The sequence below is a fragment of the Copadichromis virginalis genome, linkage group LG1 (assembly GCF_057382275.1).
Source record: "Copadichromis virginalis isolate Kocher_CV1m ecotype Utaka linkage group LG1, C_Virginalis_male_GT1.1, whole genome shotgun sequence".
NCBI lineage: Eukaryota > Metazoa > Chordata > Actinopteri > Cichliformes > Cichlidae > Copadichromis > Copadichromis virginalis.
The window spans coordinates 8,222,240-8,243,554 of record NC_140618.1 but is presented as its reverse complement, the minus strand read 5'-3'; the positions used below and the strand labels follow the sequence as shown (position 1 = coordinate 8,243,554).

General features: G+C 38.9%; 2 protein-coding genes across 2 annotated transcripts in view; both read right to left on the bottom strand.

Moving 5' to 3' along the window:
• LOC146718274 (AT-rich interactive domain-containing protein 3B) overlaps positions 1 to 9,869 on the bottom strand; it is a 57,512-nt gene extending 47,643 nt beyond the window's left edge. The window contains exons 1-2 of the mRNA XM_085443280.1: positions 9,264 to 9,869; positions 7,651 to 8,283 (exon numbers count right to left, since the gene is read on the bottom strand). Of these exons, the coding sequence (XP_085299406.1) occupies positions 7,651 to 8,283; positions 9,264 to 9,299 (669 nt within the window). The 5' untranslated portion in view covers positions 9,300 to 9,869. The remainder of the gene's footprint in view (positions 1 to 7,650; positions 8,284 to 9,263) is intronic.
• A 2,943-nt stretch (positions 9,870 to 12,812) lies between these two features.
• Positions 12,813 to 20,898, bottom strand: fam219b (family with sequence similarity 219 member B). Its single transcript, XM_085443155.1, has 7 exons — positions 20,664 to 20,898; positions 18,676 to 18,784; positions 17,854 to 17,947; positions 17,648 to 17,725; positions 16,616 to 16,667; positions 15,136 to 15,286; positions 12,813 to 15,045 (listed from the first exon to the last, which is right to left on the bottom strand). Exons 1-6 carry the CDS (start codon positions 20,736 to 20,738, stop codon positions 15,137 to 15,139), a joined length of 558 nt encoding a protein of 185 aa, XP_085299281.1. The 5' UTR covers positions 20,739 to 20,898; the 3' UTR covers positions 12,813 to 15,045; position 15,136.
• Positions 20,899 to 21,315: the final 417 nt, after the last annotated feature.

Here is a 21,315-nt window from a genome sequence, read left to right as displayed (position 1 = left end):
ACAGCCCCTGTGACACTGAGCAAAATGAATAGAAAGATCACCAATCAGAGGCACGATTACAACATGGGCATGCACCCACCCCCATCAAACCCCCTCAATGGGAGCCCCCAGTGGGAATGTTCACTGTTTGAAGAGTTAACTCTTTAATTCTGTCTGGAATGTTTCCTCTGGGTGGGGCAGTTTAGTGTGCTGAGCCAGACCACTAAACCCTCTTCTAGTTCCATAGCATCTCCTCCCCCTTTCCCTCCCCCTTCATCTCCCTACTAAATTCAATACCTCTATTTCAGATGGGGGGGGGGGTCTTTTGCACTTAACTGTTAAGAGGAGCTCTGCACAAAATGAGGCTTGTTTTATAACCAGGGCAATTACACTTTACACACTGATTCAGAGATTCGAATGAGAAAACATTCTCAACTAGATGTTTGATAAGCTGGCTGCTTTTATCAGAAAAAAAGAGAATAATGTATTTTATTGCTTAAAGTTTGAGCAAACAGTTGCACTACAGCACTGAGATTATTAAGTGAATTAATTCTAATAATTTTTAGATAATGTGCTTTTTATTCTTTTGATTTCCTCATGTATCAATTTAAGACAACGGGCAGATGAAATGAAGTTAGATGTTCTGATGTTACTTCTACAATATTTCGACTAGCAAATGGGGGTGCAAAACACAATTATGCGTCACCTTTATTTGTTTCCATCCTGACACAAATTCGAGTGGAGCCATAGCCAGTGACCAACATTAAGCTACATTAAGAGCAGCATCAATCAGACATTAAAGATGGAAACACAAGGCTAAAAGCCCAGACATCTCCATCCAATCCAGCCAGCTTACATCTGGCCTTAATGAGGTAAACCAAAGTTCACTCAGCACTGAACCACGGATATAAGACAACCTCACTGTGTTATAAAAGATCTGTTTAAAGATCCCCAAACAAAGTGTGGGAAATGAGTTTTAAGAGTTAAGTGCTTGAGGAACAAACCCGAACATGTTTATGGGAACTTAAACAGTAAACAGTTTAAGATTCACATTCATTATTATGCTGCTGTGGCTGATTTTATGTATGACATGAAGACATATAGAAAGAAAGGGACTCACACTAATGCGCTAAAAACACAGCTGAAATATGACCTTTTTAGCCAGTCTAATCTGAAATCAATGTGGCAGATTTAGAAATTAGGTAAAATCGTTTTAATGTCCAAAGCAGTCATTATCTACATGACAAAAAAGCTGAAAAGGTTTTTAAAAAGAATTGTGCTCAGAAGAAAGACTGAACAAGAAATATACTTGACCATCGATATTAGAGAAACACACAGACACACAAAATCTAAACTGAAATCTGTAGGACTCCACAGAAGTATAGATCATAATAAAAGCATAAGCTCCAGTGGGGAAAAAGAAATGCTTTTCAAACCTTATTTTAGGTTTTAGGCACCAAACCTTTTAAGCATGTTATCAAATCTGGCAGATAAACTGCATATACATGCAGTTTGGTTGTCAGTGTGAAACTGAAATTACAGCCAGTTGAGATAATCCGCAACTGACTGTAATCCCAAAATGACTGCCCAAAAGGAACTAAAGATGCTGAGTGGCATCTAGAAGGACTTTGATTCGAGTGCAAATCAGTAAAGCGTGTAACAAAGAAACTGTGGAATTTACTTTGCCACAAACAAAAAGAAGTAGATAGAATTTTTACTTGCAAAAGTGCTACACATATGCAAGATTAAAAAAAGAACCAAACGAACATATCCCACCTACACTGTGCTAAATGACAAGTACGAAATTTAGAAATGCCTATTGGGCTGTCAAAGAGGATTTTTTCAGCGTTTTTCAATTATTAATTAATTGAAAATGCAAGCAGTTGTTAGGACTTACACCAATAAGTGAACGGTCAGGGTTGAGGCTTTCAATTCCTTGTGTGGCTCAACAGCATGGCAGAAATGATGCAGTTCTCACGCATTACCGTGCAGCTTCTTCTTCTGAACAAGCACTGCAGCATGTTTTAAAGGAACTCAGCCTTCCTCATTATGTCTCATCTGAATGACCTCCATTTGCAGGCAGTTTGTGGAAGCAGAGGTCAGACAGCAATTCCAGCCTCATAAAATCAACATAACAGGAATTCCAGTAAACAAAATAATACACAGTACTTTTAAAACCCACTGACAGTTATGGCATATGGGAAAACAACATAACACTGAGAAAGCACAAACAAGGTCAGACTGGCATATATGGCAGTGAGGCCTCCTTTCTCCCACTTCAACATAAGACACGGAGAAACAGCTGTATGCGCCCAACAAAAACAGCAACCTGCTGGTAAAGTCTCCGCAAACCTGTCAAAATTCTAACTAAAAGTCAGTTTGCTAAATACAATGTCCTGCTCATCTATCATAAATGAGGGGAAAATTCAGGCAAACACTCAAACCTCTTAAAGCTCATTCACAATCCTTATTGATCTCCTTGCTGCAGCTGTGTAGCTCCCCACTTCCTGGCTGATGTTGCTGGGGCGACAGCTAAATTATGCAACAGCGCTGCCTCAACAGAAGTAGTAAATAGCAAAAAGAGGGCTTAAGAGTGATAGCGATGCCAGGGCTTATTCATAACCATTGGCCAGACATCAGATTCAAGTTGGTCCGGTTGGCTGCATATTTTCTTTAATCCCTTCTAGGTGTAGTTTTACGTCTTCTCCACAACTGCATACCTTATGTAAACAATCTTGGCATAACTGAGTTGGTCATTAAATCCATCTGTGGCATGATCATCACTTTTACTGAAATTGCTGCAATATATAAAGGACAGAAGATTTGGTAAGTGGACTTGTTCTTATATAGTGTGTTTCTACTCTACTGTAGCACTCTGTGGTGTAGTGCTCTATCGCAAATGCTTAATTCACCCATTCATACACATTTTTCTATGCCACACGCCAATGAATGCATGGGAGAGCAACGTGGGGTTCAGTATCTTCCCCAGGGATACTTTGGCATGCAGACTGAAGCAGCCAAGGATTAAACCACCAACCTTGTAATTGGTTGATAATCTGCTCTACCTCTACCTTCATGCCAGATTCCCTTTCTGACACAAACCCAAATAGGATTTTTGTCTCCGACTAGAACTGAACCAGTGATCTTCTGAATAGACGTCCATAAAGGCAGCAGTGACATTACTGGCTACACTGTTATCATTATGAGAACGTCAGATAAAATGATTGTTCAATTATGGCTGACAAGCCAGCCATGGCAGATCAACTTAAATAAAACACCCAACTCCAGTCATCAGGTAATCAATCAGTGCATCTCTACCACTTCCCTGTGTTACGCATCCTTCATCCAACTCGAACACCTATTCTGCCTTTTTTCTGTTCTGACTGGGCCTCATTTGTTGCACTGACTTACTTAAGCCTGAAATGCTAAGGCAAGTAGGTTTTCAGCATCTCCATAACAAAAGGTCATCCAGTCTAAGCAAATAAAATTACAAATCTAATCAGGCTGCAAAGGGTAATTACTCAGGTACCATGTAAATCAACTGCATGCAAATGTATTACCATGCAAAACTATAATCTAAATGTCCTGTGCTAATATTCATCGCCATTAGTTTATGTGACACAAGGAAGATTGAACCAAACCGTTTTGCTCTCAATAGTCTACAACGACATAGGTCACATACATAAAACTCAAAACCTCAAATAAAATCTGGACGTAAACTGGTAAACTCTTAAACCTAAAACAAGGCTACTGCTTCTACAGACACAACACCCAACATGTTAAACATCCAGCTAATCCAACCAAAGCAATATCGCTGCCAATAGAGTTGGACATAGTACACAATCTGCAGGCACAATTAAAACAATTAGTCACAGACTGATTATGGCAAGAAGAGGAGGACATTGGATATGTGTGTGTTTGTGACAGGAGAGGTGGGGCGGGTGGGGGCTGGATTACAGAGGTCATGTAGCCTCTGTCCAAAGGCCAGAGCGCTGGGGCCGGTCGGTTATCCGGTCCAGCTCTCTCACCACGCGACGCCTTTGTCCATCTCCTTGTTTGACAATTATTTACTCTGCTGTTTAGGATGGGGCTGAGGTCACCATACATACATCACTGACAAGAAAACACTGGCTACCATGTCTGTCCACTCAGTCTGACCTGTATAGTCCATCAACATTTGTGTGCGGTCAAAAAAAACTAAAACAAATAACCCTTCATATCTATATGTTACATATATACACTGATTGTTCATCATCATATCTGACACACTCTACCTATTGTTTAGAGATCATTACAATCAACACTTTTATTTCAGTAAACTGTTGGTGAACTAGCACATGAGTATTATTATTTTATTCATATGTCATTAATATGTCATGTGCTGAATGAAATCCAGAGTCTCTCTCTGAATGTGGTTTGCTATGATTCAAGAAGCATGGCAGATATCATACAAAGAGTTCTTTGGATAAAAGCCTTGGTCCAATCTGACCGTTTACATGAAATTTAAATGTTAATGTAAATGGTCTTCCATCCAACTGGCTCTTTAGCTGTCGTCTCATCTTTCCTCTGTCACTGCTTTTAGAACATAATAAATGTGCTCCCCCCATTATTATAGCGGGTTGGTATTTGCGGCATCCGCCAGGCTTGTCTCTGGCCTCTAGAAGACAATGACATCAAAAAAAAAAAAAAGAAAGAAAGAAAAAGGAAAGAAAAAAAACTGTTCTGCCTCTACTGCCCCCCCTCCCCCTACAGCGGTGCAACCTGAAACTGCCTGAAGAGATGAGCCGTCATTAAATACTGCAGAGCTGACATAATGACAGGAAAGATAAAAGGGAGGAAACAAAAAAAAAAAAAAAAAAAAAAGGCCAGACCAATTCTCGTCCCATAATGCCTCCCCCAACCCCCTGGCTCAGCCTTCACTCTATAATAAAAGACACCAGGCCACAGATAGGACACTGGTCAGCAACAACTTTGCTGCTATGATCTTCAGCTCTAACAACGCCGAGACAAAGCCTGCTCATCCCTGCAAATAATACTCATCCACTCATTCTGACACCTTGACATCTGGAACTAAAACACATCCCACACAATGCAGGAAAGCCCAATTTTATACATATATTCAGAAACAGAAACTATATAGTCATCATTTGTCACATGTTTGATTTGTCACATGACAATCAAACTTTGATATGCCTGTTAGTCACGTCCAGAAATAGTCGTTTAATTTAATTTAATAAAATATAGAATCTAATGAACACTTCTAACTGTTCAGATTAATGCAGCACTTGATGCCAGAGGCATATTCTGAAACAAGCTCATACCTGCTTATCTTAGCAGATTAGCTTGCAAATTAAGCAAAGATTCTCCTAGTGACTAATTTGTTAATGAAATGCGAGTAGAAAGTTTTACAAATTGGCAAGTCTAAAATCAAAAACACTAAGAAAACCTTTGAAAATTGGAAAAAACACAATTTTTAAGAATAGACGTTAAAGGTCTTTCGTAGAAATACTCTAGTATTTAAAAGACTTTTGAAGCTGCTAAAACATTTTAAATGCTGCTGACTTAGCCCCATGTGTAACAGCGTAGTTTGCCGAGAGTGGCTAATGCTAGTTTTGCTATACCAGTAGCTTTTAAAAAAAATAAAAATAAAAATAAAAAAACTTCACATGCTTGTCCAGAGTTGATGTTGACAAAGTCTACATATAACGATTAGTTTTCTAAAATAACTGCACGAGAAGTGCAACTGTTTGCGGGGCCGTTCAACTGTGTTATTTTAACTTTGCTTGCTTACAAATTTCCATTGTCACCTCCAGGGGATGAAATCTCAGACCCAACAGTTAACTGCCTTTGTATATTAATGAAGTAAAAACAGTTTTTACCAACTTTTTAAAAAATTGATCTAGTTGACTAATTGCACACATACCTGGTTTCATTCAGAGTAGAATCAATGAGAGTGTCTGTAAGGGTAAAATTATCCTGATAAGAACAGGAACAGGAGTGTGTTTCTATGTACAGATTCTGTATATGACTATGCAGAATCTATAGGCAATGGGCATAAGAAAAAAAACAGGCTTTCTGGTTTTCTTTCATAATGAAAGTATCACTGACCAATCACATTTGAGCGAGCATATGGCTCGATGCACACAAGCGGTCCATGGGAAGAGCAAGAGAGGAAGACATTGTCCAATCTGAAAACAATCAGCTATTAGCTTCTTGGAAATGTACCCCTTAGCCCAGATACCAGAACAATGGCCATTAAACCCACAGGCTACCTTCATCTGATGACAGTCAATGGTGTCTCATGCTGGCATGACATGGAAATTAACCCGAAAGAAAATAAGGCTGCTGGTGTTGACACTGCCAATGACATCTACTGCCAAGTTTTGCACATTTCAGCAGCACTTAAAATAATAAATATTGAAGAACATAAGAAAGACAGTTTCATTTATTCTCCATTTAAACAGTCCCAGCAGCATCCCTTTGATAAAGTGTGAAGATTCATGTGAAGCCGGTGACTTTAGCAAATGAACAATATAAAGAACGTTGTGCCTCCTTCCACAACATGTATATACTGGCTTCTCTCACCATCTCACGCTGTGGCACTTCTACGTGTCACTACCAAATGTACACGCTCTAAAGCTAAATTTGGAAATGTGAACTAGAGAAGCACCATGCAAAGACATTTACCTTTAAATAGACAGTAATAAAATCCCGACACATGATAGTCCAGCACCCTCAGCCCACTGATAGAGCACATATATATTTGCGACACTGCCAACTACTGCACAGCTAAGGCTTTTTATATCACCCGCAGCCTGCTGCGCTCTCTTTAACCTGCCATGATGCTAAAACATGCAGCTCGGCTTGGTTCCCAGTTGGCATTCCAGAGTTCAGTAAGACTGTGCTGAGGCAATATTTACTTTCAAGTGAAAGTAGCCTACACTTGGCACAGAGCCCTGACTCTTGGGGAGGCGAGAGTGGGGTGTGACAGACTGCTTCTGCTGTGTACTACATCCAACCTTTCCACCCACCCGAAATCCTCCAACTGACCCAGCAAACCACCCACAGCCTTACAGCAGCTATGTCTCGCCTGACTCCACTACCTGGATCAGAGCCAAACCAGAGCCCAAGCAAAGCGCCAAGAGGGACACAGAGTGAGAGAGGCATACAAAATGAGAGCGCGTGGGGAGAGAACTAGTGAGCGTGAAAACATTGCGCCTTGGCCTGGCCCTCTGCCAGCAGTCACTTAGTAGTTTTTTTTTTTTTTTTGCCACAAAAGCCAATCGGCGGTCAAACCTCCGCAGAGATTTGAAGGGACTCACAAAGATACTCCTGGAGCGGTTCAAGCCACAGTTAAGATTAAGTTGTCTCTCACGGCAGGGGGCTGGACTTAGAATACAAACAAGACCCTAAATGGAAAACTGACAAGCAGTATAGGGACATACTCATTGGGATCTCAGTAAACTATAGTGACAATTTAAATTATAAAAAAAACAAAACAAAAAAAAATTCTGCCTTGATTTGCAATATTTAAGGAAAGATGGACAATTTTAAATTCTGAAGTTTTATACTCATATTTGAATGAGATAACTGTGAAAGGACATAATAGGATCAGATGGATTACAAAGGAAATCCTGTGGAAAGAAGGGCAACAACTGGCAAGATACTAACCTGTCTAAAGTGGTCATCAAAGCCCCAGTCAGCTTGTCCATTAGGAGAAGTAGCAGAGTGTGCCCCTGCAGGAGACAGGCCCTCGTCAGGTTCCTGCTTCACTCTAACAGGTGGGGAAGCAGCCCTCTGGGGAGCCGATGCAGAGTAACTGCCAAATGGACGGGCTGGGATTCGCGAGGCATTCTGCTGTAAAGCAAGGGTTTGCTTGCGGAGGAACTCCAGACCACTGGCGCTTCCCTCATCATCATCGCTGCCCTCATCCCCTTCCATCATCTCATTGTCATCGTCCTCATCTCCAGAATCCCGACCTCTGTCCTCGTCGTCCTCTCTGTCTGAGTCTACACTGCTCTGATTGGACACCCGGGGAGGCAATCCACCACCAGCGATGCCTCCAGGCAGGCCTTTCCCCATGAAGCTGGCTCCAGAAGCCCGGGCAGCTGCTAAGATGGCCTGTTGGGCAGCAACCTGCTGAGCGTACATGATGTGGGCTTCTCGTATCTTTCTCTCCTTGCGCTCCATTTCTAATCGTGCCTGCTGCTGGCGCTGGAGCTGCTCCATCACTGCTTCGAGTTTCATTCCTCCTGCGGAGGTGCTTGGAGGAAAGGCCACACCAGGCTCCTGAGACATTCCGGGCTGTGAGAGGAAGAGAGGAGTCATGGATGACTTACTGTATACTGAAACCTAATTACTCCTGAAAGCTACAGTGGAGCCAACGAAGCCCGATTTAAACATTAACTCAAACAAATTTGGATAATTCACCCACATGATTTTCCTCAGATTAAAGAAGTAAAACGCTTGTGTACTTTTAAACCTACAATATCCCAACAACAAATTTAAATTATTTTAAGCTAAATAAAGAAATTGAAAAAAAATTACAAAAATCTCGCTGGTAACTGGAGCTCTTAAAACCTGAGCATGAATAAAAGCAGAAAAAAATACTAGACTAGAAAGTAGCCAAATCAAACTTTTACACAAAGGACTAATCTACATAAAGAGTTTGGAAAGTTAACATTACAGTAACCAGCCACAGAAAAATCTCTGTTAAGATTAGAGGAAATAATTCAAATGCAGTAACCCACCCTGAGTTTTGCTAAGCTCTTAAGGAAGTATTGCAATAATTTGTCAAAACGACAACGCAGTAAGAGGTGTGTATTAGTAAGAAAGTTAAACGGATATTCATGTATCTACAATCATAAAAGTAGTTATCCCGATAAACTAGATTAACTACTAGTTTAACTAAACTAGATAAACAACCATCAAAGTGAAAAAAAGAGAAGAAAAAAAACTGGCAAAACACATTTTCCGCGTTTATATAGTGAGGTGCCACAACCTCAAACCTGGATACGATTTCAGGATACTCCCAACAAATGCAAAATATGCAACAACGCTTTAGGGAAAAATGAATAAAGTCATTACAGTGTTGTCGAAAAACTATCAAATGAATAAATAAAAGTAACCTACCAAAAGTCAGATTACCCCTAAAAAGTTTTTTTCTTTGAATTTTACAACGTTGAACGAGCCAATGGCGTAAAATTAAAAAAACAATCGGAGCGTTTTCAGCTCGCTGCCGTTTAGGAAAGTGCAAAAGGGCGAGAAGCAGAACCCCGACTCACCATTTGTGCCTTACTACTGCTTGAATTGTCCACCATCCCTCCTTCCTTGGCGTTTTCCTCCCTTCTTCTTTTGGCAGTCGTTCAAACACTTGTAAACACACGCACACACGCGCGCGCGCGCACGGGGGGGTTGGGGGAGAGAGACTCCGAGCGTACACCGCAGATTCCGACTGATCCGCCGGCAGAAAGCCGCTGAACGCTGTTTTTCTGGGTGACCTCTTCAAATGCGTGTGCGTCTCTTTCTTTCTTTTTTTTTGCCCCGTGATTTTCGGGGTTTTCTTCTTTAATAAAAAAGTGCACCGACTGGAAAACGGCCAGATCTCATATCTCGGAAAGCGCTGAGGTAACTCCCAGTCGGTTTTTTTCCTCGCCTTCAATTGACACCCCCAGCATGGCGCACTACAGCGTTAGGCCCGCCCAGCGACAGCAACAAGTATCAGCCCTTTTCAGTTCACCACTTTTATTAAGCTCTTTTACCTGTAATGTGTTAATTCCGATTCTTCGCATAAGATCAACTAAAAACTCGAACCAAATTGGTATATTTTCAGAAGGTATTGAACTGATTTTAAAGTGCCAAATGCAGGCACAATATATGAAAATGTAAGCACAAGTTACAAATGGATAGTTTTAAAGCTTGAAATTGATCTTTCTGCACATGGATATTGGTCTCTCAATAGGTAGACGGTTAGTAAGTTTAAAGAAAACAACCTGTTCTATTAATTTTTAAAATGAAACATGAACCATTATTAAGCAAGGTTTAAAATAATTCTACAAAAAGTTAATGGGACAGGGCTGTGCTGAGGTTGAAGCGCAGCATAATCATTAAATTGCAGTGTGGCTCCCTGCTACCCCCTTGAGGAAACCACAGACAGTGTATGGTTCATGCTGCTTAGCTCGTAAACTGATCCGAGGCCATTACAGTTAACTAAAACTAAACTAAGAACTAAAACGTGTTGGGGAAAATTTTATAGTAAACTGAAATTTAAAAAAAATAGACTTTATATAAAGTAACCAAAAACTATATATAAACAATATTACTTTTATTCTTTATCATTTTGGTCACAAGGCTTTGGTGCTTATGTGTTTTGAAACTGAGATATGTAGATGGCTGTTGGTTCGGTGTTTGTGTTGTACATTAATTCCTCTGAACCCTGACGAATACCCACTTCTTTAACTTTCAAAAAACTTTCTTTCCATGGTAGTCCCTTAGACGAAAATGACCTAGGTGATTGAGAACCCACACAGAAGTTCAGTGAATTTCAGTGTGGTACTGTGACAGGATGCCACTTGTGCAGCAAGTCCAGTTGTGAAATTTTCTCACTACTAAATATTTACCATACTACTACAGTAGCAGGGTCAGCGGACTTTTGCTACAGACCTCTAAACTTCATGTGCCCTTCAGATTAGCTCAAGAACAGTGTGTAGAGAGCTTAATGAAATAGGTTTTTGTAGCTGAACAACTGCGTTTAAACCTCACACCACCAAAAAATCAGGTGCAGTTATGTAAAGCACGCCACCACCGGACTCTAGAGCAGTCGAAACCTGTTCTCTAGACAGAAAATCATCTGGAAATCCAAAGAATGACTCTGGGTTTGGTGGTTGGCAGGAGAACGGTACTTGTGTGACTTCACTGTGCAAAATGTAAAGTTTGGTGGAGTGGGGATTATTGTATGGTGTTGATTTGAAAGAGTTTGGCTCACCCCCTTAGTTCCAGTGAAATGAACTGTTGATACTATAGCATTCCAAGGCATTTTGGACAATTTCCTTCCTGTTCCAACATGACTACACACCAGTGCACAAAGCAAGGTCCATAAAGACATGGATGAGCGAGTTTGGTGTGGAAGAACTTAACTGGCCGACACAGAGTGCTGATAGAAGTGCCGATAGAACACCTCTGGGATGAATCGGATTGAAGACTACGAGCCGGGCGTTCTTGCCCAACATCAGTGTCTGATCTTACAAATGCGGTTCTGGAAGAATGGACAAAAATTCCCATAAACACTCTCCTAAAACTTGTGGAAAGCTTTCTAGAAGAGTTGAAGCTGTTATAGCTGCACAGGGTGGGCTGATAACCATATTAAAGAGTGCTAAACGCTGTGTCTCTGGCCCAACATACATTTCATTATTCTGAAAACAGTGAATTATGTTTGCATCATGCAGTAGAAATTTGTATGTGCTGGATCCCCTTGTGCTTTGTGTCTTTCCTTTGTCTCTTGTGAAGATAGCTGAGGCCTGTTTGAGTCTTGAGGTCCTGCTGACCGTTCAGTTTCATTTGTAAAGCTTTGTCAGACATAGATTGTCTTCACTTTAGATTCACACAAAATGCTTTACTAACGACTAGTAGCTGTTTTAATTATTCATGAATTACAATGTAGTACAAGTATTTATAAAACATTTGTTTGTGCTTGATGTAATTGATGTAACTGTATTTAGAAATTGTTAATCCGTCATTTATAAAATATAAAAATGCTGTCGTTGAACACGTTATAGGTGAGCTTGTTAAGGAACAGTAAAGCATTTATATCAGTGTTTATAAACGACATACTAAGAAGAAGTAATACTTTGATGATGAAATACATATTAACTAACATCTTGCAAAGGCTTAATAGTGTGTGATTATTATAATGTGTTTCCATAAAACTTGCCAACAAAAATCAAATTGAAGTGAGAAAATGCAGCCTGGAAAGTAATGAAAACAAAAGTGCTGAATGAAAGTAAAAACGAGTGAAAACTACAACAACTGCAGTAGTCAGCCGTGTCAGTGAAGACACAGATAGGTGCAGTCTGTAATACTGAATATCTCCTGACAGCAGTGGTTCTGAAACTGTGAGGGGTTGGGTGGGTCCCCACTGGTGGGGCACAGACAAGTTGGAGAAAAATATGAAGTGAAACTAATATAAATAAGGATGGGGAGGGCTGTTAGGGGGGGAAAAAACAAATTAGGCTATTGATGCTGTTGTGCTGATTATTATTAAAGTAACATCTAAGGTGGATTTTTTTTTTATTTTTTTTTTTATTACTGATTGATGAAAAATGTGATCAAAATGTGCGCGTCCTCTGAGATGTTCCAGGTGTCACTGACAGTTTCAGGTGTGTTTGCAGTTTTTTTACCTAAAAGAAATGGCAGCAAAACACAGAAGAACTATGTGCTATTCTGGTGAATGTTCTGCTATGAAACGTAACATTCATGTAAATGTAAATGTAACTAAACACTAAAAGAAAGAGCAAAATGTATTCTGATAGAGCAACAATGGTTCAGTAGCATAAAATCTTTGAGGGACATGACAAAAGGTTGTTCTACAAATTCCCCAAATCTTATTTTGACTGAGAGTCTGTGGGATGTCCAATCCATAAAGGTCCAGGACTCAAAAAAATCCAGGATTTAAAGCTGCAAATGTCTACGTGCCTGATATTACAGGAAACCTTGAGAAGTTTTAAAGAGTTCATGAGTTTTAATATCTTGAAAATCCACATAGTAGCAGGCAAGTGGTTACTACCCATTTACCAAAGAACAACTAATAATAGCTAATCAAAAATAAGACACATAAGCATAATCAACTGATTTTTATTTTTTAATGTAAACCAAATAACAATACAATTCAAATAAAAAGATTAGCATTTACCATCATAAAAAAAACAACCTGTTATTGCATTTTGCACGCAACAACACTATCTCATCACAGGGATGTACACCATACAGATTGTCCCAATAGTTGCATAGTACAGGTGAGTCAAGTGTACTTGCTACTGACCACTGGTGTTAAGTGCAAAATTGTATGTACATAAGAACGTGCAGAGCCAGGGCCGGCGTCAATACACTATAAATTCAGCTGGTCCATTATAAAGCATTTAGTTCACACCTGTATCGAGTAACTCACACTTAAGTGTTATAGTAGAATCAGCTTTTATTCCTTAAACAACCACATTACAACCAAGTAGTGCTGGGAGGAGATGGTGTGCGTGACAAATACTAGTAAGGTAAGATTTTCTAACACCTTACAGTGCAAAGGTGTAAGGGGAAAAAAGGAACTGATTCCAACTTTGTAAAGTACAAACCAAGGTTCCTACTTTGTCATTGCACAAAATGTCACTTTTCCAGTCCTCAATTTGTTATGTTGATCAAGTGGTATGCTATATCATTTATTCACACCACTGAGAGTTAACATCACAGCAAAGGAAGTAACAGAGTGGCCAGTATCTCAGTAAAAATAGCAGCCACATGTCCTCCCTGCACTTGACTCGTTGTGCAGTTTCCTAATTTCTATTTCGTAAATGTAAGTGGAAAACCAAATCATTTCTATTTATGATCATACACCCACCCATCCATCCATCACTCACGCATGCACACACATACACACAAATAAATCTCCTGAGAAGTGATCACTACCACTTACTCTGACATTTAACATCTTTTCCTTTTACTACGGTTTCAAACAGTTAACAGTAAAATATCACCCAGGCTGTAGCATGTCAGTGAACACATACATTTTTAAAAGTGGAAAAAGAAAAATTGTCTTCCAGTTTAATTTTTTTCAGTACATAAGTGCGTCCATTATGTAGGCATCAGCAACACATAACACAGAAAATGAGGCCAACATATAGTATAAGCTTAATAAAATAACATAAGGCTGGACTAAAAGTTTGATTCTAATGGTGATCTGCTGTCATGTTATCGTGTCACAATAGTTAGTGTCTTCAACAAATAATGACAAATATATATATATATATAAATAAAATAAAGTAACTCTTAGTTGAATCATACCCTGAATGAGGCTCTAAATCAAAATGCTACATATCCATCTTTGAACACAAAAGTTTTTAACATAAATCCATATTTGAATTTTTCTCAACCACACCATGTTACTTAATGCATATCGAATAAAAAAAAACTGAAATGCAAATGTCACATAATGACTTCTATGAAGTCCAAATGTAGTTAAATGTATCAAAGCACTTTATTCCATCTGCTCACAGCTGTGCCTTAAACAGCAGTGTGGCATTTGCCAACTAGAATACTAGTATGCTTCACTTTCTCCTTATCCAGTCCTGTCCAATGACCTTTTTTTTGTTTTGTTTTTTTTAAGGAGATGATGGCTTAGTCCTCCTCGGTTTGTCGCAGTTTTCTCAATTACAACTTGTAAAACGTAGTGACCTTTTATAGTGATTATTTGTGTTATTAATGAGTCCACTCAAAAACTATATCTTTCAGATTGTAAGTAGTTATTTTTGTTGAGACATGACTATTTATGTGGTGGCCATTTCATTTAGGAATAAAACTCAAATGTAATTTTAAAGAAAAAAAAATAGTTAATACTTCAGTGATCTGGGAATGTCATTGATAAAACAAGGTACAATTACTTCATGTAGCTGTTGGTTGATAACTGGGTAATGCAGATTCACCAAAGAGCTGAAACAGTAAGACTGTATAGCATATCTGTATGCATGTCATGCTTAGAGGGTTGCACAAGTAACTGCCTGATTACAAAAGACAGTAACCAGTTCACCCTTGGGTTAACAAGGGCATCATCCTAAATGTTGAATTAATCTGTTAGGAGCAGTAGTGTAGTTAGCATTTCACACAGTCCTATTTTTTTTAAGAAACAAAAGAAAAAAAGAATAAATAAAAAAAAATAGGTCAAGCTTTGGGGTCACAGTGGATAAGGCTTGTTCTCACGTCCACCTGCATTTTCAAAGGGGGTTGAGCAATCTCAGTGCACGCAGTCCTGCATGAAGAGGTGTTTGGCTTTAGAGCTGGAAGTCCTCTAGCAGTGCAGCAGTGGAGCTGCGTGACAAAGAAGGCGTCAGGCACCAGTCATTAAAGTAAGCTGAAGCAGGAGCCAAGACTTTGTTAGATTTGAGTCACTGCACTGACATCACTGTATGGGGCAGGACGGGCCCTCAGAGCAGCAGCACACAGAGGAGCCCATGGCTTTGGGTGGAATCAGGTCCAGGTCCTCATCGTCAGGGATCTCATCCAGGCGATAGCCATCCTGAAGCAGCTGCTTGCTCAAATCAGGATGGATCTGGAGAGCAAAGACAGAATATAAGTGAGATGTGATGCAACCAGAATAGTGTAACCACTTAAAAATAATGTTACTTAATGAATTTTTACATGGAAAGTCTGCCCCCCTCAAAATTACATATTTAAAGGCAAGTCTATCAAGGGCTGCTGCACTCTGTGAGAGGCTGTGCTCATGAAGTAGAACAGTTCATTTATTAAACAGAAGGCATATGATTTGATTCCCTGGCTCTTGATGAGTACCAGTCCATTTAGCACATAGTTTTGTAAGCCAGCTTGGAAGTGTTGTTATGTTATTTTGTTATGTTACTTTATTATATTCGTTTTGGAATGTAAATCTTTAAAAATCAATGCAGCCTTGATCAAACTTAAAACACTAATGTCAGAAACATTGTGGTGACAATGTGGAAGTCATTCAGCTGTAATGTATCCATTATAGCTGACAACCTCTGAAGTCTTCTTTAGCAAACACTTCTGGGACATGTAAAAGGGTCCAAATTCATGATGGGGGTATCTACTTGCATCCTGCATGCTGGACAGTAAACTTGAAAGTGTCTAAAGCTTTTGTCACCAGAAAACCTTCAAAAAACCCACCAACCTCAAGAGGAAGGAACTGGAAGTGAAACATGCCAAGTTATTTCCAGATTTTATGACTCAGTCTCTGTATGTCTTGTTAGAATAGAACAAGACAGTTTGCCACAAGGTACAAACCAAGATAATAATCTTAAATCACGAGACTCAGTGCCTGGGAAAGACAAATAACAGAAGTAAAACTTATCCTTTATTCTCACATTTATTCACAAATGTACTCAGTACATGTCGTTTCTAGCATGCGTACAAATTCAAACAAAAAACAATTTGCTACCAGTTGTGAATGTCTGATGCATTTCTGGTGCAGCTGTAAATGAGCTGCTTGCTGAATGACCTTTGTTGGCATAATAATCATGTGCTTCAGCCAATACCTTTTTGATTAGCCTTATCTCGTGCTTTCTTGCTTTGTGGTAAGTCTCTCTTCTGTATTCATTGAGAGATTTGAATGCTAATGAAGAAAAAAAAATCCCAAGGTTGCATGTAATTTGGTGGTGCAAAGGGTAGTGTGTTCAGTGGTCTCGTTTCAGTGGTGTGTGCTGACAAGTCAATCCAATGTGTTTGTGAAAAAAGCACCAAAGCACCAAGGCAGGGAGCTAAAATTAAAACAAAAATCAAAAAGCCAGATTTGATAAGAACATAAACTATAGTTCAGCATGCTGTGGCTAAAAGTCACCCAACCAGTTTGACACAATGCTAACAGATTCGAAGAGAATCTAAAAAATGTCCTGTGGAAATAACTCACCTCAGCTGAAGAGTATCCAGAGGAATACTGCTCAAAATCAATCTCCTCATCACTGTTAAGACATGAAGGACAGATTCTTCATAACTTAGGAGGCACAATTTTAGAAAGCAAATTGAGAACCCAGTGAAGAAAATTAAGGTTAGACTGAATTACAGAAAATGGGCCTGTTTTAATTTAACAGTTAGGAAAATACTTGTACAGACCAAGTTATTAAACGCTATTCATTATAGTAACTTTACTTATATGCATACATGCTGTTGCCTTTGGACTACATTCGTATATTCTGTGTTACAGTTTATATCAAATTCATTATCGATCGCACATCATGAGTGTACTTTATAATCTGGCTTCTTGGCCTTCATTAGCCCAGAAGCACTGGTATACTTTCTATTTACAAAACTATACTGGACAAATACCCACATCTTATTCTATGTAATCGCTTGTCTTTTACAAACAGCTGCTGTGATTTTACCTCTTCTAGATTCCTCCACTTTTAAGGACCCAAACACCAATCATAATGCACTATATGTTAATGTTTTGAGCTTGCTGGAAGAGTTCAAAACTCCTATAAATAAATATCAAACCTAACAGTGCAACTGTAATTTATGAAGTGTTCTGGTTTGTTTAATATTTGAAATGGTGTGCTTTCTCTTTGACGATTTGAAAAAGACATTGCCTTATGATTTCATATAAACGTAAATTTACACATACATAAATAAATTCAGTCATTTTGATGTGTAAAATTCAACTGTCTACTAAAAGCCTTTTGACTTTTTTTAACAGGTTTACATTTTAGATTGTAGATTGTAGAGTATAGGTTTACAGACACTAACCTGAATTGGTAAGATATGACATATGGTGGGTTAGACATCATGTGGTTATTTAACGTCTAAATGAGTTTAACATCTTGATTCATCTTACATTCTTTGGACAGAGTTAAGTAGGTAAGGATTTGAATGATAACACCAGACCGTTAGTCCTTAGTGTACTACTGTTTTAACCTAATAACATGAATACCAGGTTTGACCATACCTGTCTGAGTCAATTGCAACCAAAGTATCCTCAGCGTGCTGACTCAAAGCAGCATAGCCCTTGTTATATTTCACCATCCTAAAAAACAAACAAACAAACAAACCCAAAAGACAACCAGAAACAAAATTAGAATAATAAATCACAGTTCATCTTCATTATGCTGACATCACAAAAAGCTGCTTCCTCTGATATTCTTTTCTTCTGACCTCTTGGCTCCCTGTCTGGGCTGGTGCGTCACTGGAGGCCCCGGTGAGAGAGCTTTCTTCTTCAGCGCTTTCCTCGCCATCTCCCTGTGTTTCTCTTGAGATAACAAAAGACATTTTTGTTAGGGCAGAACTGACCATAGAGGGAGTGGAGAATGAAAGTAAACACTGACAGTTTACACAGGCAGAAAAATTTAACCTATATAACCTATAACCCATTTTCATAACACCTACGAATTTCATAGTGAGTCAGACTAAAAACACTCCTATGCACTTTTAAAAATAAATTGAGATGTATGAACCATTGACTAGAAAAGTTTTGTATCCAATGAAATGTCTAACATCTATTTAGTTAATAAGTAACATGACTTTGGATATAAAGAACATCCCAGGGAGAGGCAGACTGGCAGTGGTTTACCACTCTGCGAAAAACATAAGATGAGAGTCTTATTGTACATTGTACGGGGTATCATTACAAGATTTAGAAAATCCAAAAGAAACTCTGTGCAAGGGACAGGGCCCCAAAAAAAGACTAGGCTAAGATCTTCAGGCCCCTAGGCAGGACTGCATTAAAACAAACAAACAACAACAACAAAAAAAAAAAAAAGAAGAGGAAGATATTTTGTGGCTAAGTTAAGCTGAGAGTGCCCAACAGTGTCATATGACTCAGGATTTGTTTTCCTGCTAGGTGCACATTCAACACAATTCATGCACATCAGCATAAATCACCTCATAAAAACAACAATCACAGGACTGGTGACCTACAGACAGAGATAAAATTGACGTGTTTATGCCACCAACTGTTTGAGGTGAGGAAATACTTACGTAGTTTGAGATGGATGGCTGGCGCTCTGGACATGATGTAAGGTCCTCTTTTTTCCACAGGCCTGATGCCGCCATCTATGCTCTTAGGTCTTGTGCCACTACTTGGCCCCTCAAGTTTCAAAAATTGAAAGCACAATCAGTATCTTACTTAATAAATTACTCAATCATCAGCTTCACTGTCAAAATACAATGTACTGTACAATGAAATGAAGTGACTGTCCTTTATATGGTGAAAATCACTGAAAAGATAAAATGGTTTACATGTTACAATAACAGGGTGGAACAAAAGGACAGAACAAGATATACAGCACCGTGTAAAGTCTTGAAACACCACTCATTTTTTTAAAGTATTTTGATTCCAAGAAGCTGTCTTCCAATCTTTTCACATGTCTTGAGCAACAGTTCTCTCAGCTTTTGAAGGTCTTTCAAAGTTTTTCAAAACCACTTCACACAGACTTATGAAACATTCAACCATGAAAAACACTTAACTTAAGGTATAAAATAGTGTTGCATCTACACATAAGAGAAACCATAAGAAAAACCAATTTCTTATCAGTAGCCTGTTACAAAAAACACATTTGTTCAAAAACTCCACTGACTTCACCAACAAGGTCCGCAAACTTGCACTCATTCCAGATTAAACCATAGGGTCCTTTGATGTTGTCTACCTTTTCGTTTGTATACCTACCTACAACCGAGGCATTGGAGACAGTCATTAAATGAGTATAGTAAGAGTAAAGAAAGTTCCTTACACAACAGAACAGGCTTTACAATCAGATTTGCACTGCAGTACACTTTTGCCTTACCACCACATGTATCAAAAACAATTAGAATTGCTACAGACATAAGCACGGATGTACCATGGGCTCCCCCTATAACCCATTGTACATAACCTTTACACAGAGGAAGTGGAAATTAAAGCTTTGGGCTCCTTCAAAGGGATAACACCTAGCCACTGGTACTGATACATGGATGACAACTGGGTCAAAAAACAAGTAGAAGCCTATACCAAACAAATCAACAGTGGATAAAAACAAGGTTCACCAGGGAGGATACGAAGCATAATAGGTTATTGTCCCTGGTCTGTGCTGTGATCATTGAGGAGGATAGAAGCCTAAACCTTTAAGTTTACTGGAAACACACACTTTCCACCAGCCACTGGAACACAAACTTGGGATAGCCAACACTCTATAGCACCGACAGAAAGAAAAGTAATATAGGTGTGTAAAGAAAGCTCTTAAAACATGCGGTTATCCCAGTTGGACTTTTGTCAAATCAGCAAAGATGCATATGAATGAATGCCAGTCACCAACCAGGAAGAAAGAATCAAAACTGTAACAGCACTGCTGTATTTTATGTAGCAGGTTTGTCACAGAAACTCAGGAGGATTTTCTCCCAACATGGCTTCCCAGTGTATTTCAGACCAAGAAACAGCCTTATTTTCATGCACACTTGCACAAGTTTAAAAAAAAAATCACTGCAACTATTTCCCATTTTTGCAGAACAATATACAGAAATGAGAAGCTACCCAAGACAATTGCACAGTACTGTACATCAGTCAAATATTATTGTAATTAATCATCTTTTTAGAAAAATATCCTAGTGCTATTATTTACAAAACAGAAATAGAAACTGAATTAATTAGTTAATATGTTTAATATTGCAACGAATCTCGTTTGGATTAATTTTTGATTTAGCTCCAGCTCCTCCCCAGGGCTGTCTATTACATTGCAGCAGCCAAAGAATATAAGAGAAATTAAAAACTATAGTTTTAGTCCTTTCGATTTGCAAAAACAGCTATACTTCTGATAATTTTTCATTTCACTCACTCTCCATTAATTTCTCCCACACTTATTAAGGTCTATCAACGAAGTCTTGTTCATCCTTATAATGATTTTGAAATGATTTCCCAATTAGCGAAATGTCAAAAATCAAAAGCTAAGCTAGTTAGCTATCCTCCCCCGTTAGCTAGGTTTAGCTGACATTACCGACAAACCCTGCGAATCCTGCTGTGCCTCCAGCAGGGAGTCCTTCTCCGGCTCCTCCAAAATGTCGTTCATCATCTTGGCTTTAGTTGTCACAGTTTACGCCGCAACACACCCATGTTGACAGCTGCCCCATTGGGAAGGGACTTTTAGTCCATAAGCAAACAGGAACTTCTGTTAGCTAGCTGTGCTCTCGCGGGACAGGTTTCATACTACTTCCGGGAATCAGAAACTTCAAAATAAAACCCTGCTCGACTCGAGAATGTTTCCTTAAATGGTTTATAAAATCATGAAGTACGACAAAGCAGCCCGGCCCAGCTTATTAAGAAAATTGCGGATAAATATTAAAGGGGCCTTAAATGTGTCACTAAACTGTCATAATACTAGACTGTCATATTTGCCAATTAATGTTCACGGTTCACGTGAAACTAAACGAAAGTTTTTTCAAGCAGTTTCAAGCAATGACTTGGTTTCAAGTTACAGTAATACAATAAATACATTAAGCAAAAATGAATAAGATACACGTATCAATTTAAATATATTATTTACGCAAATATATAGTTACAACCAGGATGATTTCTAGCCTCTCATCGCCACCTGATGGGCAAAAATAAGAGCCCAGAGAGAGGTCTAAAACGGTTGTGACCAAGTGAAA

What these genes read in the sequence shown, in the direction of transcription:
- fam219b (XM_085443155.1), bottom strand. Translation starts at nt 20,738, where the DNA reads ATGATGAACGACATTTTGGAGGAGCCGGAGAAGGACTCCCTGCTGGAG. An exon ending in CCCAGACAGGGAGCCAAGAG is followed by an intron (nt 17,726 to 17,853) that starts GTCAGAAGAAAA and finishes TTTGTTTTTTAG; the next exon opens with GATGGTGAAATATAACAAGG. An exon ending in CTGGATACTCTTCAGCTGAG is followed by an intron (nt 15,287 to 16,615) that starts GTGAGTTATTTC and finishes TTTGCTCTCCAG; the next exon opens with ATCCATCCTGATTTGAGCAA.